Below are 16,071 nucleotides of genomic sequence, written 5' to 3'. Positions count from 1 at the left end.
GTGAATACAATGTACATTGCACTTTGTTATAATCAATATATACGATACGATGCATTTCGACATTACCTCCGTGATCACTAGCTCTACTGTGCCGACCAGCAGCTTGCTCAATAATGTCGTTCAACACCATCACGTCTAAAATAGAGGGGAAATAGATTAATTGAGTTAAGATTTGCTTCGTTAATTTTTATTATTGTTTTTTTCTGTTTGCCATACCTTTCATATCTACCACGGTTTGGGTTTGAGCAGGTTCTATGAAAGGATTGTCGTTGTGTTTTATTTTGCCAGCATCGTCAGTACAGTCCTGTGTCATGTCCTGCAAAAAAAAAACAACACATTCCACATTAATGCGACTACAGTGTCAACAAGCCAAGGTGGTGGAAGAAGCAAAATCACTTACAAAATCTCGCTGTCCTTTGTGGTTGGTATCGGCGTAAGATAGAGTAGTAGCGTTCGGAGGGGGCACAATTGAATGGTTAGTATTACGCGCAGATCGATTACGCAAGCGACTCTCTTTCGTCATGCCACCGAGCAGATCCCCATGAGATGTGTAGGAAATACGCGATTGGTGTGAAGTATACGACGAATGCCTTGAACCTGATGGTTAGACCCGAGTATCCAAAACCACCATCAATTGATAGATATCAACGGAAGAGAAAATATTGATTAGTTTAAGGCTTTGCTAGTAGTTATGCGTGAAAGCGATAGTGCGCACATGGATTTTTTTTGAAAATGCATGATAATGAATATATGACAATATGAAATATGACAATAGATGAAATGAGTGTTTATCGAATTTAATATTCAAGATTGGAAACGTTCACTGTAATGTGAAAAGCTAATAGAGAAAATAGCAAGTTGCATGGAGCAATCGAATACTGTTTTCTTAGTGAAAATGCATTTTCTGTTATTTGTGCTCGAACAAATCATGTACTACGTATTTCAAATTATGAATGTTGTACTTTGCACTGCCAAAGCTATCGTCATGCTCGGTTGTGTATCAGAACGGATTATGCTCGCTTTTCTTTTCGTATGTACTTCAAAATATCAATCTATTGTTCCAATTAGGGCACAGCATTAGCCGCTACACAATCGAGTCAGAACATTTAGTTAGTTTTCTGGACACTATAAAAATATTTTCCAATACCAATTCCAATCCCAATTGCCCAATTGTGTATGTATCTATCTCTCTTCTAAAAATTAATCCGCCGCTCTCATTAGTATTCTTATTTCAATGTTAAGTACATGACACGCTTTGTTGTGTTGTTCTAACATGCTATTGTTGGCAATGCTTTTATGTCAACTTAAAATGCAAGTACATATTATGACAATCCTTCTCAAAACACATTATACATTTGCTGATGAGAAACCATTCTAATGCTACAATAAAGAGAAATAAACAGTTAGTATGAATATTTTAACCCAGTATGAAGTAACGCTACTGTCAGTATGAAGTAAAACTGTTGGTCGACAATAGTTGACGAGCAAGTAGTTACTAGTTGATGATGGATTAGTAAAATGTATGAGAGAGCAGAGGAAAGAGAGAGCGAGAGAGTTAAAGAGAGACAATATGGAGGGAGCAATGTCGTATGAATTTGAAGGAGTAATATATTTTATAGTGTACCTAAATTAGCATAGTATACTGGAACGATGATTGCACCATTTTCCTCTGACATCGGTGTCACCGCGTTCGAATCATCGGCGTATGGCAAGTGTTCTTGTGCATCGAGATATGTTGAGAGTACCAATGGTTTTCTATCGCTACCAGGTACACCAACGAAACGTCCTCTACCGTTACGTATCGTGAACTGCGGATTGTTGGATATGATGATCAGCGGCGGAGTCGACCCCAGGTTGGCAAGTTCCAATGTTGATGGCCGCCACGGAAGCAATGGATTTTGAAAGATAATTATGGAATAAACGTATGGAAAAAAAGGATCGACCAGGAGCAGGATACAATTTTATGCCAATGTTTTGTAAAAGTGTATCACAGTGTGTTGCGATGAAGTTTGTTTCGGCAAATTATGTATGTTTGTTTGTCGGGAGGATAGTAGAATGGGGATAACCAATATGTTAAATCAGTGCATAATGTAAAAAATATGGAGAGAAAAAGAGAAAGACAAAGAAAATATTGAAAACACGATAGAGATCGATGAGTATAAAATGGGAGGCAGTAGGAGCAATAAAGAAATAAAGTAATAAAGTAGTATACGGTTAAACTAATTATAACAATTTACCAGTGTTTGGGACAAGCACAAGTTAAAAAATAAAAACAAAATTGCAATTTCTTTTTCACCTTAAGAAATGCTACAAAATGCTAACCAATCGCAAGTCAGTAGTGTGTAACAAAAAATGGGAAAAATAATAAAGAACTTAAAACATTAATATGGGGTAGTGCAATTTTCGACTTGATTGTACCTGATGTGATCCTCTAGATCCTCTACGAAGATTAAATGGTGAACCGGGTAATGAAAGTGAAGCCTAAAAAGTAACAGGTTTTATTTGGTTAGTGTGTTACTGTTGCAAGTTATTTCAGTATTGTATTGGTCTGAGAATAACATTTTCACTGCATTGCACTAATAATGGAACTAGTGGCATTTTGTAAGTATTTTTTTACAATAATGTGTAAAATTGTTGAAACATCCAAGTCCGCAATAATATATATGACAAACATCTAATAGATGTAACAACATTATTTTTTTTAAATTACAAACAGGATAAAATATTGAATACCATTCTTTTCAAAAAATGGTAGTTCAATTATGTGCTTTAGGCAGTAATTTGATTCGTTTGGCGTTGCAACCTTTCAGAATAAGTTTCGCTAATCTGTTTGTTTGAAGTCAATTTGTGATGTTGTGACTATTGATAAAAGAAATCGAAACAAACGCTTGAATAATAATGTCTTTTAGCAATATGTATAAACTGTGTATATAAAAATATCAAATAAGTGGAACATTTTCACTACCGAAGCTACATGAACAGTATAGTTAAATATGTGTGTTAATATTAATAGCTAAAATCGAAAGCCAAACTAAAAACATAAAAAAATAACCTGCATTATTATACTAACGTAGCCCAAGCATGTTTTTACAGCTGTTATTTCGTCATTATTTGTGCATAAAAGGCTTGCAATGCTATGCAAACAAATATGTATCCGATTTTTTTGGTTTGTCCTCAAACGTCTGACCGAACGAACGAACAACAAAGTTAATGAAGATCGCAGTTTACCGTAGTTAAAAAATTGTTTGAGAAGGCATTTAATCTGAATATATCTTCGTCCAGTTATTCATTATTTGCTACAAAACTGGGATGATTGATATTAAATACTCTAATAATTATGGTATGAAAAGTAGATATAATCATATCTACCACATAATTTACATTGCGACATTGCAGCGCATTGGACAGAACAAAAAACTGATTGCTACTTTACCTAAAATTAGTTTTAAAAGAAAGACGGTCGAAACGAAACATTGCAAATGAAAAAACCTATAAAAAACTAAAGCCATTAACCTACCTTTTGAACAGTAGCGACCCCCTGACCCCCAGTGGTCGATTGAAGTTTGAGGAATTTTAACATTATAATCATGTTCGTTGGATGGTGTATGTATGGAACGTGTACGAGGGTTGTGTATAAACGAGTTACCGATGGTTATTTTGTATGGTTGACAGATGAGCGTAATAGTTGAAAATGAAAAAAAAATCCCAATTATGAATACTGGAACGCGTGAATGTGAATGCATGATTTAACAACAAGGAAATATGGCGGCTTCACTGTGAATATTGTTTTGTATTGATTAAAATAAAGAAATAAAAGCCATTGGATAACTTTTGACGAAAACCTATTTCTATACCCTAGTAAAAAAGCTTCATTTTTATAACAAGTACTTAGTAAATTCAAGTCATTCTCCGAAATTCATTCACCATCCATCATCGTAACGAAAATTATCGAGTGTCGAGCTAGTTTACAATAATAACTTCATAGTTCCAAAGTATCACTTCAACCGCTCGGCTAACGAGCTTTACTTCGAACTGTATCAATTTATCATATCAAATATTTTTCGCTATGGATCATCAAATGGTTGTTGGAAAAAAAATCATTTGTTTCCCTCCAAAATTGTTTTTTTGTTGTCCGGGCTCAACACAATCACATGATGCTCAAAACACCTGTCGCGTAGACCGAAGCTGGGACTACATACAACTTGTATATTTCCAGTATTCACATACGTCTCTGAGGTAGCCTCTTAGCCGCATTCGAAAAGAAGAAGCTCAGAAGGATTTTTGGCCCGGATAAGTGGAAGGAAAGTGGGTATCCGAACTTACTGTCGGCGGATTAGACTCGCCAAGCTCCGGTGGGCTGCTCACGTCAAAAGAATGACACCGGACGATCCAGCATGTAACGTCCTTTTAGGTCGTCCACATGGACAGAGAAGGCGTGGTAGGTTCAAATTGAGATGGAGTGCTGGAGTTGATGCGTCTGCCAAAAAGGCCAGGATAATGGAGCAGTTTAGATAGACTCCAGCAGCAGGCCAAAACCGCGAATCGGTTTTGGTGCCGGATAAGTAACTTGATCGAACTTGATTTTCAACATGTCAATGGGTCACTAATGACGACTGGTATATGGTATTCAAGGCAAGGTAGTACATATTTGGCAAGAAGCTGGAATATCTGAGTAGTGTTACAGCGAAAGAAGATGTTCACACTATTTTAAATCTACCCGTAGAGGATACAATAGAGAGGATCATTGAAAACAATGTTCTGTGATGTTTTGTTTCATGTTGGTGAGTATTGGCGTTTTATGAGTGCATTGGTAATTAGAAAAATGTGTTGAATCTAGTACAATGCAAAGTGTAACTCTACAGCAGATTGATAAAACATCATAAATAAAGAGAAACCCCGTTTTAATGCAGAACCAATTTACGTAAAACACATATTTTGTTTGTTCATTACATAAATATTTATAGAACGCATCGAATAATGAACTCAGAGTGAACAAAAAAAAAACAAGCTGACTATATCGAAACACTCAAAATAAACTGATTTGAAGTTGGCTGATAAAATTGACGAAAACAGACGACGTAAGCCGAAAAACACAATTAAACTTATGAATGATGTGCTCTCGTTCATTGTGTTGCTTAGACTGCGTAGCTGATGAATTGAGTAATGAAGGAAGAGATGTAGTGATCAGGTATCTTAAGTGTATCTGGATCGTAACGGAGCCCGATAGTTCCATAAACATAGTAGTAGTTGTAGTAGTAGGTTGAAGAACGAGTTTTCAGTGATTGTGCAACATAGCGGTAACATACTTACCGCGCTCACTTTACGGGCTTTTGCAGTGCCAGCTGCAGTAGCTGTTGGTGCGGTTGTTCTTGTGATTTCGCTCACCGACTCCAATCCTTCGCTTCTGATGGACATCTTCTCCTTATTGTTATCGTCGTTGCCCTTCTCCTGTCCAACGAACAACTCATAGCTGTGACAAGAGAAATCCGATGGGCTTTTAGCGATCTCTGGATTGGCCGCCGCTGCTGCAGCTGCTTGTTGTGCTTCCAGCTTAGCTGCCTTCGCTGCTGCAGCTTCTTCTGCTTCCTGTGGTTTGTTGTACCAGTGCGGGTAATACGTATTTGCCGATGTTTAATAAAGCCACGTGTAAAAATTAAATACACCGATTAGTAATTGTTTGGGAACTTGTTTTAACTATATATGACGAAACCCGTTTATAGCGGATATCGCACACACATACACACACGCACAACGATATTTACTTATACGTTAAATTATGTGATGCTTGTCATTTTGATACAAGCATATCAAGTTAACAGCTTGTTTTTAACACAAATGTCACGTGAACTGACGATAATCTTTAGTAAAATGGTTCAACCACTGCAGTCATGAAATAAATGTTCAATTCATTTACTTCATACTTTTACTGCTAACACCCTTCGTAATCATTTTTATTGTTCTTGTGAGTGGTTGGGTTTTCCTTCATTATTTCAGGTATTAAAATATGAACACAAAAGACACTATACCAAAAATTTAACAAAAATACTACATCAATATAACGAACAAGTTAGAATGAAAAGGAACGTATTTGTTTTTTTTGTTTTTGTTTCAGTTTTTGTGAACTCAAAAATTGCGGCCAGACCATATTGCCGGAAACGGACGTATTGTTACATTTACATAACATATGCCGTTTTACGTTCATTTTCTTCTTAGAGGTAATGTTCTCACCCGAAGTGCTTCTTCCTCGGCGGCCTCTTCCTCTTCGGCCTTCTTCTGGAGTTCGTCGTACGACATGGCAACGATGGCCAAGATTAAATTTACAAGGTAAAACGAACCCAAGAAGATAATCACAATGAAGAAGAGCATGTGCCACGGTCCAGCTGATCGTAACACCTGTTTTGCACACCATCGAAGAAAAGGATTGGAGGTTTAATAAGGTGGAATTGAATTATATGAGAATAATAGTACAAAATGATGAATGTATAGTACGAAACAAGATAAGGAAGAATAATTACTAATCAACAAGTATAAGGATGTACAAATATTAGGCAACCAAACATACAGTGGTAAGTGTATCATTACAACAACAAAATAAAATATTTATCGTTTTCATGTATTTAAACTGCTAATTTCGATATAAAAAATAAAACTCTTCGGAGTAATAATACGTATACGGATAAACTAAAGAAAAAATAAACAAAGTCCTAACAAAAGAGAAAATCTAAATCTTTGTCGTTAGAAATTGTCGTTAGAACAAATGTAAGGAAAACAAATTCGAAATATTAATGATCCAAAAAAAGAAAGTAGTCATAAAATTACAGTTCTCCAATGAGAAACTTATAGATACCAACCAGTTGATATAAATTCTCCCAATAATCTTGAGTCATTAGACGAAAGGCAGACAAGAATGCCCATCCGAATGTATCAAAACTTGTATACCCGTAATTTGGATTTTTGCCGTAACCTTGTAAACAAATGTAACCTTCATCACATTGCCTAAAACGAGACATAGCAAAATTATTTCGTATTTCATTTTACAACCATACGACTAGTAATGTACTGCTACGTTTACATACCCAGCTCCAGATGAGTTACCACAAAGTGGAATGTCGCCGCTTTCGGAATAGAACCAATTCGCTGCAAAAATGAAAGATATGACATTAGTATAATCCATTACGAGTGTATAGAGTGGCATGCATTCATCTGATACTAACTGTCATTGCTGTTGAACAGCTCCCAGCTTTCATGTGTGAGATTACCCCATGAACCATCCATTGGGAACTCTTTTATGCATTTTTGTGTTAGCACGCCCATGTAGATTTGTAGACCCATTAAAGCAAACACGGATAACGAAAACATTGTTAAAATTATCACATCTCTGAGATTCTTTACGGATTCTATGACAGCTCCGACGATGGTTTTTAAACCTGCAAAACAATAAAGATGCGTATTAGTTTCGTGTAGTAGCATCATTATCGAAGCGGTCGAAGCGTGTTTGTGGTGTAAAAAATGAATAACTTGGAATTAATTTTATACAATCCACAAAACTTTTCTTTATGTGATATTGCAGCACATTTGCAAAACTTGTTACAAACTAACGCGTTAAATTTTGTCGTTTGATCTTCAAATTGAAACCTGCTATGAAATTGTAACGTTTTTCTGTATTTTGTGACACAACTTTCCGTGCCCAACACTAGAACTACCGAATCAGTCATTTTGATTGGTTCGAATTCTTCTAAACACTACTATTTTTGGGTTAAAACCGATGCAATCAACTCCACCGTAGCGGATGCAGGACATGCCATTCTATAGTACGAACTTTAAAAAAGGGCAAAAACCGACACTTCAAAACTGATTATAAAGTAAAAATCAATAACAAATAGTTCGAAATGCTTGGTGTTCGCATATAGTAACTATATATACAGTATGTAGTAACGTATGCATTAAAACATGGACTTATTTCAGCGATTTTTACATAATAGTTTACTGACACCCAGTATTGCTTCATCTCTTGTAGCTATCCTATTGTACAAGGGCAAATTTTGACAACGTGATCAAGTAATTTTAACAGATACGACGAAAACAGTCATGCTACAGCTTTGAAATTTTAATTTAAACGACAGCTGTTGCATCGGCGCGAAAAAGTTCTACATGAGGATGAAGATGTAAGCTGCAAATACAGCTGAGTCTTTTCCCGTCTGGAAAACGGCTAAAGCAACAAACAGAAGTCTTGTGCTGATCTCCCGACAGTAGAAGTCATCGTAAAGTGCAACATAATATAAAAATGAAAATCGAGGTCAAATGATCTCTTCGATCTCCCTGGATGTAGCAGCATTCAGTCAAACAGTGAAAAAGTACCTGTACAAAATGAACTTTATAGAATGAGTTGAGGATACCATTTTACAACACATCGCTACCCTCCCAAAGACGCTCAATGCAATGGACAGAACTTTTTAACATCAAACCTACAACTCCCAAAGGATATAATTCAATATATTTGAGGCCTACATGGAGAGAGAGCTGATCGGCAAGGCCAATTATTAACAAATATATATTTTGTTATATTATATTATTATATTTATATGGCGTCAGCTAATGTTCTGGACAACTAGTGTTTGGCCGCCCGATAGGGAGTTGGAGCATTACTCCTAAAACCTTAACAAACAATTAAAATTACATTCCATTTTCTGTAATAGATTTTTTCTCCGACATTCAAACTTGTCCATTTTTTAATGCATACGCTATGTTTTTAAGATGTTGTTAGAAACGTCTTGCAATATCATCGATTTAAGTATATTTTTCATACTCACCCGGAACGATGGCTACTGTTTTGAGAGCTCGTAATACCCTGAATGTTCTCAACGCAGCGAGATTACCCAGATCTATACCCATAGTTACATATCTATGGTATTAATAAACCATTCAGAAGAGCGTTCAAAGAAAACATCGAAATAAATACTGATTAGTAAAGAGCCAAATGCCCAACCCAGACAGCTACTGATTATTCCTCAAAATAGTGTTTGAATAGTACGGTTCTAGTCTTATGACGTTAGTAAAGTTCTTTTAGCTAGATGCACAAGAGTTCATGAAATAGGTTGATGATTGCGTTACTCAATACACTATTACCAGTTCTTGTGGCTCTTTTTGAATGTTACAAAAGGCCAAACAGCATATTATTTTTTTTTATTTGTTGCAAAAATCAACTGTTTCAATCACTTCGATTTTATAATATCAATTCTCTCCCACTTGCCAAAACCATGAAGTCCTAAGCTAAGTACAAATATGAGCGTAATGAAATACACCTAGTAATGGAATGAATATGCTACATACTATGGATAGTCCTATGGATAAGTTTAGTATGGAATTTCTAACCTTGGTACAAAATAAAACTTAATAATCCAGCGTGGAAGTGTAGTAGGATAAAATTAATCGCGATGGATTTTTTCTCTCTCAACACTTCCACGTTGGATTTGGCCAGGTAGTACCTATTGTTTGCTAGTTGCTAGTTTAACCCATTGACTAAAATATGTTGTAACTCACGCTAATGCTATTACTACGAAGTCCAACCAATTCCATGCATCTCTAAGATAAGTAAACGGTTGTAATATGAAACCTCGCGCCATCACTTTTACAGCTGATTCGAACGTGTAGATGCCGGTGAATATCACCCTGTAGTAGTGGATAGTAACATGAGACAAAAAATTGGAGTATTTTTTCAGTTTCAATTGCAACGGTAACCAACAACAATGATTGAAGCAGATTCTTACAAGATTCTTACAAGAAGAATGTTATGGTTATGGAATTGTTGGCTACAATACAAAAGTTTCATCCATTCAAACATTTAATTTCATGAGATTCGGCTTTATATGTTTGTATTAAGTTATTGAAACATTTTTCATGTTTAGTATATTCTAAGTTATAACCCGTTTGATTGTATTATGTGATGGAAATGAAAAAGTGAACGTGGAAGTGTGTTTAACGTTCCATTTGTGTATCAAATTTGGCAAGTTTAAGAAGGTGACAATTTGCTTCAACGGTTATTCTTTATTTGTTTTAACATTCATGGGAAATTGGTTAATCGAAATCAAACAAATTTAAGTTGCACAATTTCTTCAAAGATACGTAAACCAAACATAGTAATACCATGTAGAACTGGGCAGTAAACTAAGTAAGGTGAGGTCTGTTAAAGATACAAATTTAAAGGTGTTTGGAGTTGATTTTTCGCCAAAAGGATTTATCTAAACACCATATTGTGAGGTAACCATAATATTGAAATGTATTAATCACCATAACAAAATTACCATTATCAGTAGTACTTCATGTACAAGGTAGCTAATTGTGTGTAGAATCTAAACATCACTAGATGTTACATTATATGTAAAAACATCGTGGTTTTTCGACATAACTAATTCTATATTCTAAGGATATAAGTATATATTTCCCAGCAATAAAATAAAACCAAAAATAGCGTTTTTCAGTTTTCTCGTGTAAAATCTAGTTAAAATGCGGGACACTTAGAAATATGTTGAACAGTACAACAGATGAAAAATCTTCAAGTTCCGTTTTAGATCTACACCATTTCTAAAACATCACTTAAAAGTAACTTTAACTACCTGTAACCATAAAATTGCTATTGATGCAGCACATTATTACAGGCTAAATAGTATCCAAAGAATTGTTATGTACTGAGGAAATAATTGAACGACTGTTTTGGTACAAACAATAATGAAGTTGGAGAAGGTAGTACAGAGGTTTGCGGAAAGTGTTGAACCGTCACATCCACCCTGATGCAGTAAGGTGACAGACTCAATAACACATTACTTCAAAGATTAAGCAATCGAGATCAGAAGTCTCTGTAATGTGTGATCATGACACATTGCATAATCTTGTCCTTATTTTCCAATGTCTAGGTATAGTTCAATAAAGGAAACTAATCACATACAGTTATTTACATCTACTAATACATATCAATACTCACTCGGTAGATTCGACTGTCGGCGTGGTAGGCATAATCATCAATATACAATTAACAAGAATGGTCGTTATTATAAAAAGTGAAAACAGTGGATGTACTAAAATATAAATAGCTACGCGACGTATAGGGTTAAACGGATCAAGTACGTATAATGCGTTGGTGGCGGAGAAACGAAAAATGTCTTTTCCTTTACTAATCACTACGAATGTCTGTAAAGAAGAAAAAAGAAAAACATTACATTATTTATAAACATTGGCGTAACGTACGTATAACTCATGGTAATAAGTAATATTAAAGTCACCAACAGATGGTCTTTGAAGTATGTTAATCTTTGTTAGTTTATCAATTATTTTTTTACGTTCGCAGCAAAATTATGCTGTCATTTTAGTAGTTAAGTGATCGAGTATATCGTGTTGGGAAGTAAAGTTTATTTTCTGTTGTAGTGAAGTTCATTGTATTTTGTAATATTTTTTTATGCTAGAGTAAAACATGCTGCTCCTACCCTTGGTTACTCGATTGTAAATAAGATACCGTCGTAAATTAAAATTTGTCCTTACAGCCGTTAGCTACCTACCCTTTGATTCGAATAAAAACCGTCAATATCCTCGAGAGGCGTGGAGGCCAACTCCGGAGGGAAGCTGCCCTGCATTCGAACTGGGACAGGTACACCCTGTTCAAGTGTAGGGTCCGGTTGGGGACCTTCATCCTCATCCTCGTCATCGTAGCGTATCTGCAAATTTATAATTGTACGATGGTGGTCGCATCCAGCCATTTGCATAATAGTATTTGAAGTCACGTTTATAATCGTGAGTCACGCCATTCAAATGATAGATTTTTTTAACGATGATTAGTAAAAAATGGAAAGAGAGGTAGGAAGAAGAACATAGAAAACTAATTAGTATTTCGTATACGATGTTTTTGTACAAAAGATAAGTGCCTTTTAGTTATAACACTCAATGTTCCGTAACTCCATAAAGCGTCACCTTTTTAAAATTATAACATTATGTACACATCAAAACATTAAACATGCAACAGAAATTTTCAAACGAATATCTTATTTACAGTTTTTGGAAAACAAGCAATAACATCGTTACAGATCTGTGCAATGCGGACACAACTGCTGCCAAAACTTAAATTAATTACTGATTCAAATTCGAAAAATATAGGGCCAATGCTTCAAAAAATGTCTATACATAACCCATAATATTGGCACATTGTTTTCGTAAAGAAATTTATTAAATATTTATTGTAAGTAACTATTGTTTTGCACCAAAGTATCAATATTCTGTTACATTATTATCAATGCAATGCTGATTTTCCTAATAAAAGGTGCGTTTTTATTACTTGATATACACTCATTGGGAACATATACTCTGAAACCTATCTAACACTGCCTTTATGGGGCCAATGTGTACCATTATGCAATCATTTCTCGGAGTGACCAGCCAAGCCTTTAGCCGGGCTTTTCTATTGGCTTCGTATTTTCAACGCGCGTTTGGATGAAGATCGATATCACAAACCTAGCTCTCTAACTGGCTCATATCGTACCCCGTTTAATTCCCAGAGCAAATAAACTAATTTACCTATTTATTACATCATCATTCAGACGGTTTGATACCACTGGACTTATTATCGCAATTGTCATCGGTTTCGTGTAACCATCGTACAAATTTGCAAATGATATTCACACTTTTTCCTAATTGCAGCTCCACTATACTGTTGCATGTGTTGGAAAAATTGATTACAAAACGTTAGACTGTCTCTACACAGTTGGCGATTGTCGCAATTGCGACTGCGACTTTGTCAAACTCTATACATGGGTCGTTACATCGCGACATTTCGCATTTTTTTTTTGTATAGAGTTTGACAAGTCGCAGTCGCAATTGCGACAATCGCTAACTGTGTAGAGACAGTCTTACGTGTTGGGGTACAATTGACAATGAAAAATTTACTGATGACAATAATTCAAGCAACAGTAAACTCTGCAAACTTATTAGTTTGTTCATGTTATTTCTTATGGCTTATGATTTGTTATAACTAAAATTATTACGAATTACTTCATGTAAATATCATGAAATTTAAAATATCTGTTAATAGCACCAATATTGTGCAGAAATATTAATAAATATTACTCTAACAAATTGTTTGACGTAAAATCTTTGACGGTTTTCGAGTTTACGGACAAGTCTTAGACTACACTAGGACCATTATAATACAAAACTGCTTTCTAATCAAATACAAACAAAGCATAAGAAAATAGCAGAAGAAATGTGCAATAATAAATGTTTGCTAAGCAATTTATTCGAACGAGGAATAAACTAAATAACTAAACATTGAACACTTCTAAACAAATATAAAAATATAAACATGGCTAGCTTGGATATAAAACACACAAAACATAGTAGCACATATAAGGAAAATGAAACACATTTAAATATAAGTTAAGTTCCGATAAGTCACGTTCATTCAAAAATGTACACGTTTAAAATATACACATATTAGCTGCATATTCTATGAAACTCCGTTCAAAGTTACTTTATAATATACAAACATTGGTACAAGGGTTTGCATTTTGTTTGGAATTATTTCCAGCACTAGTATAGTACTTTTGTGTATTGAGCATTTTTATGAGAATCGTGACATTAGTTTTTCATAGAGTTAGTTTATTTTTTTAATATGTTAATTTATAGGTAATTGTAATTTTACTCTATAAACTGTACAATATAAGCTGTGTTTTATTCTAGCAGCAATAAAATATTCAACGAATGTAATATACAACGCATCGAAGCTATAAAAAGCACATATTTCCATAGAAGCAATGGTTTTCACACGTTGTGTAATGAATTGTGTGATGCAATTTTCCAAATGAATCGCAGCCAATCTTGCAACTGATATGCTTTTCAGTACTAAATGTGAAATGCTAAAAATATATTATAAAATACTATTATAGAACGTAAATAAAATTTTGTATATTTTTTTTTGTTATCTATATATATAGTTTTAAATAATGTATATATATAGATTAAATTAAAGGCTTTTGCTTGCTGAATAGTTGAAATTAGAATCTTACTTCTTTTTTCTTTTTCTTCCGACCAAAATCACTCTGTAAAGGAGGGTGGTATGTATTAAAATGTTAATAAAATCATTTACTAGCGTTAACCTCTACGTTTTGTTTTAAGGTAGCGCGTCTGCAGTGATAATATGGGATTAATGCTTGTTTGCGAATTGTTGACGTGTTCGTGTACTTCAACGATTGAATCATGAGGCACTGGGTTGGCGCATTGGATTGCCGTGAAAATCTTTTTCTTAGATCCGAGTTATTAAACATTTGCGGGAATGATTGAGGAGTTTTGCGCAAGTTTTGCCAATTGTAACAATTTTTCTATTTTGTTTTCGTTTTCAATTGATAAGAATGTGCATTACAAGCCCATAAGCAGCTTTTCTTTGGACCGCATGAAGGATTGTCTCAATATGGTTCGATGCATGAGAAGATGAATTTCCATATGACTATATCAAATGTACCGATATGATTTAACCGAACAGGTTGTGCTCCACCATTACTAAACACAAATACTATCAACTATATGATATATAGAGATTACATCTCGGTTGTAACATAAACTCAACACTGAGTTCACTTTGTAAGTATAATATCTATTGAAATTTAGCTGTATGATATTATCTAGCAAACTTGTATAACGGACGATAATTTGTCATATGCGTATGTTAAATATATTAGATCAGAAAAATAAATCTCTAACAATATCCTCCAACGAAAACAATACAAGATAAATAAAACTCATTCATGCATTTTAATGCAAAATCTCGACCTGAAGAAAGGTGGTACACTTTTTAGAAGTAGGCAGTTATTGTATCAAGTTTTGTTTTATTCTAATCTTAATTGCAATTCAATCAAATCAAATAACAAAGATCGAGCTGAGAAGGTAGTTTAAAAAAACTCAAACATTATTCAAACTCATCATATATCGGCTGTGTCTCACAAAAAAGTATACTTTGCATATTATAGTTATTGAACAGCATATAAAGAGTGTTCGTTATTCAAAGGTATAATCTGACGGTATGAAGACTAGCGAGTAGCTAGGGCATTACTGTGCGCTCCATAGTATGGTTTGGAACATTAAAGACTGGGTTTCAGAAGAATGTAAAACAAATGGAACGTAAACAAATTAACTCTATTGTTGTACGTAACAGAAAAGATACATATCGATAGTAGCATATGTTTGGCATATAAACATTTATTTTACAAGTTACAGACTTAAAAGAATGGTTATGTTATGTACACAATTATACTTACAAAAAACATTCTTGCAAAATCAAACAAGTACAGTTCATATAATGGTATACATAAGAGATGTTTCAGAGAAAGTTTCAATAGTACTATAGATGAAGGCGCGAAAAATTAAAATCAAATCAAACATAACACAACATTAACGCTTATTGTAGAAAGTGAACCATTTTCCAGTATGAATACGACTGAAAGGAAATAGTATAGTTCCTAAAAGCAATAGGACCAACTTTAGAAATACAAATAGTGGAGCAACAAGTGATGGCTAATATGACAGTTGTTGTTCTCAGGTATAGGGAAATGAATGAAGGAAGGCTTGAAGCGGTATCAAAGCACAGCAGGTTCTATTATATTCAAAGCGGGAAACAGTATTTACCTCCCCCTCGGCTCGCTTTCTTTCCAATTCTCGCTGTTTGGCTTCTTCATCTGCAATACGTGCTTCAATAGCTTGTAATGATTCACGAGTGAAAGGACGGAACAAACTACGTTCTTCCTCAGATATCGAATCGGAGTCTTCGGTCATTGTCTATATGGCCAACAATGAGAGCCTCTGATGTCCAAGGCCTAAAAATAGCAATACGGTTAAGCCGAATATAGTTTGTTTTCTTTTCGAATCGCAGACAATACTCTTTTTTATTAATTAAAAAGCGGCTTGCATCAAATGTCTTTCTATAGTTTTTGAGTAACGCTGAATCAGTATGTACTTACATGGGGCTCATGAATTTCTTTCCACAGATCACAGTTATATATACGACGCCATGGTATTGATAATGGCGCATTTATTTCATCG

The 16,071-nt window shown here is 34.7% G+C and overlaps 1 protein-coding gene across 1 annotated transcript in view; it reads right to left on the bottom strand.

The window, feature by feature from the left end:
• LOC128710819 (sodium channel protein para) overlaps positions 1 to 16,071 on the bottom strand; it is a 32,636-nt gene extending 16,565 nt beyond the window's left edge. Inside the window, exons 1-17 of the mRNA XM_053805672.1 lie at positions 15,990 to 16,071; positions 15,649 to 15,845; positions 14,046 to 14,078; positions 11,550 to 11,705; positions 10,979 to 11,184; positions 9,541 to 9,669; positions 8,811 to 8,902; positions 7,215 to 7,427; positions 7,077 to 7,137; positions 6,852 to 6,996; positions 6,229 to 6,393; positions 5,311 to 5,586; positions 2,419 to 2,481; positions 1,625 to 1,808; positions 401 to 597; positions 217 to 316; positions 67 to 135 (exon numbers count right to left, since the gene is read on the bottom strand). Of these exons, the coding sequence (XP_053661647.1) occupies positions 67 to 135; positions 217 to 316; positions 401 to 597; positions 1,625 to 1,808; positions 2,419 to 2,481; positions 5,311 to 5,586; positions 6,229 to 6,393; positions 6,852 to 6,996; positions 7,077 to 7,137; positions 7,215 to 7,427; positions 8,811 to 8,902; positions 9,541 to 9,669; positions 10,979 to 11,184; positions 11,550 to 11,705; positions 14,046 to 14,078; positions 15,649 to 15,804 (2,245 nt within the window). The 5' untranslated portion in view covers positions 15,805 to 15,845; positions 15,990 to 16,071. The remainder of the gene's footprint in view (positions 1 to 66; positions 136 to 216; positions 317 to 400; positions 598 to 1,624; positions 1,809 to 2,418; positions 2,482 to 5,310; positions 5,587 to 6,228; positions 6,394 to 6,851; positions 6,997 to 7,076; positions 7,138 to 7,214; positions 7,428 to 8,810; positions 8,903 to 9,540; positions 9,670 to 10,978; positions 11,185 to 11,549; positions 11,706 to 14,045; positions 14,079 to 15,648; positions 15,846 to 15,989) is intronic.

Source organism: Anopheles marshallii, chromosome 3 (genome assembly GCF_943734725.1).
Source record: "Anopheles marshallii chromosome 3, idAnoMarsDA_429_01, whole genome shotgun sequence".
Taxonomy (NCBI): domain Eukaryota; kingdom Metazoa; phylum Arthropoda; class Insecta; order Diptera; family Culicidae; genus Anopheles; species Anopheles marshallii.
Note: the sequence above shows the minus strand (reverse complement) of the source record. Positions and strands in the feature narration are given on the sequence as shown.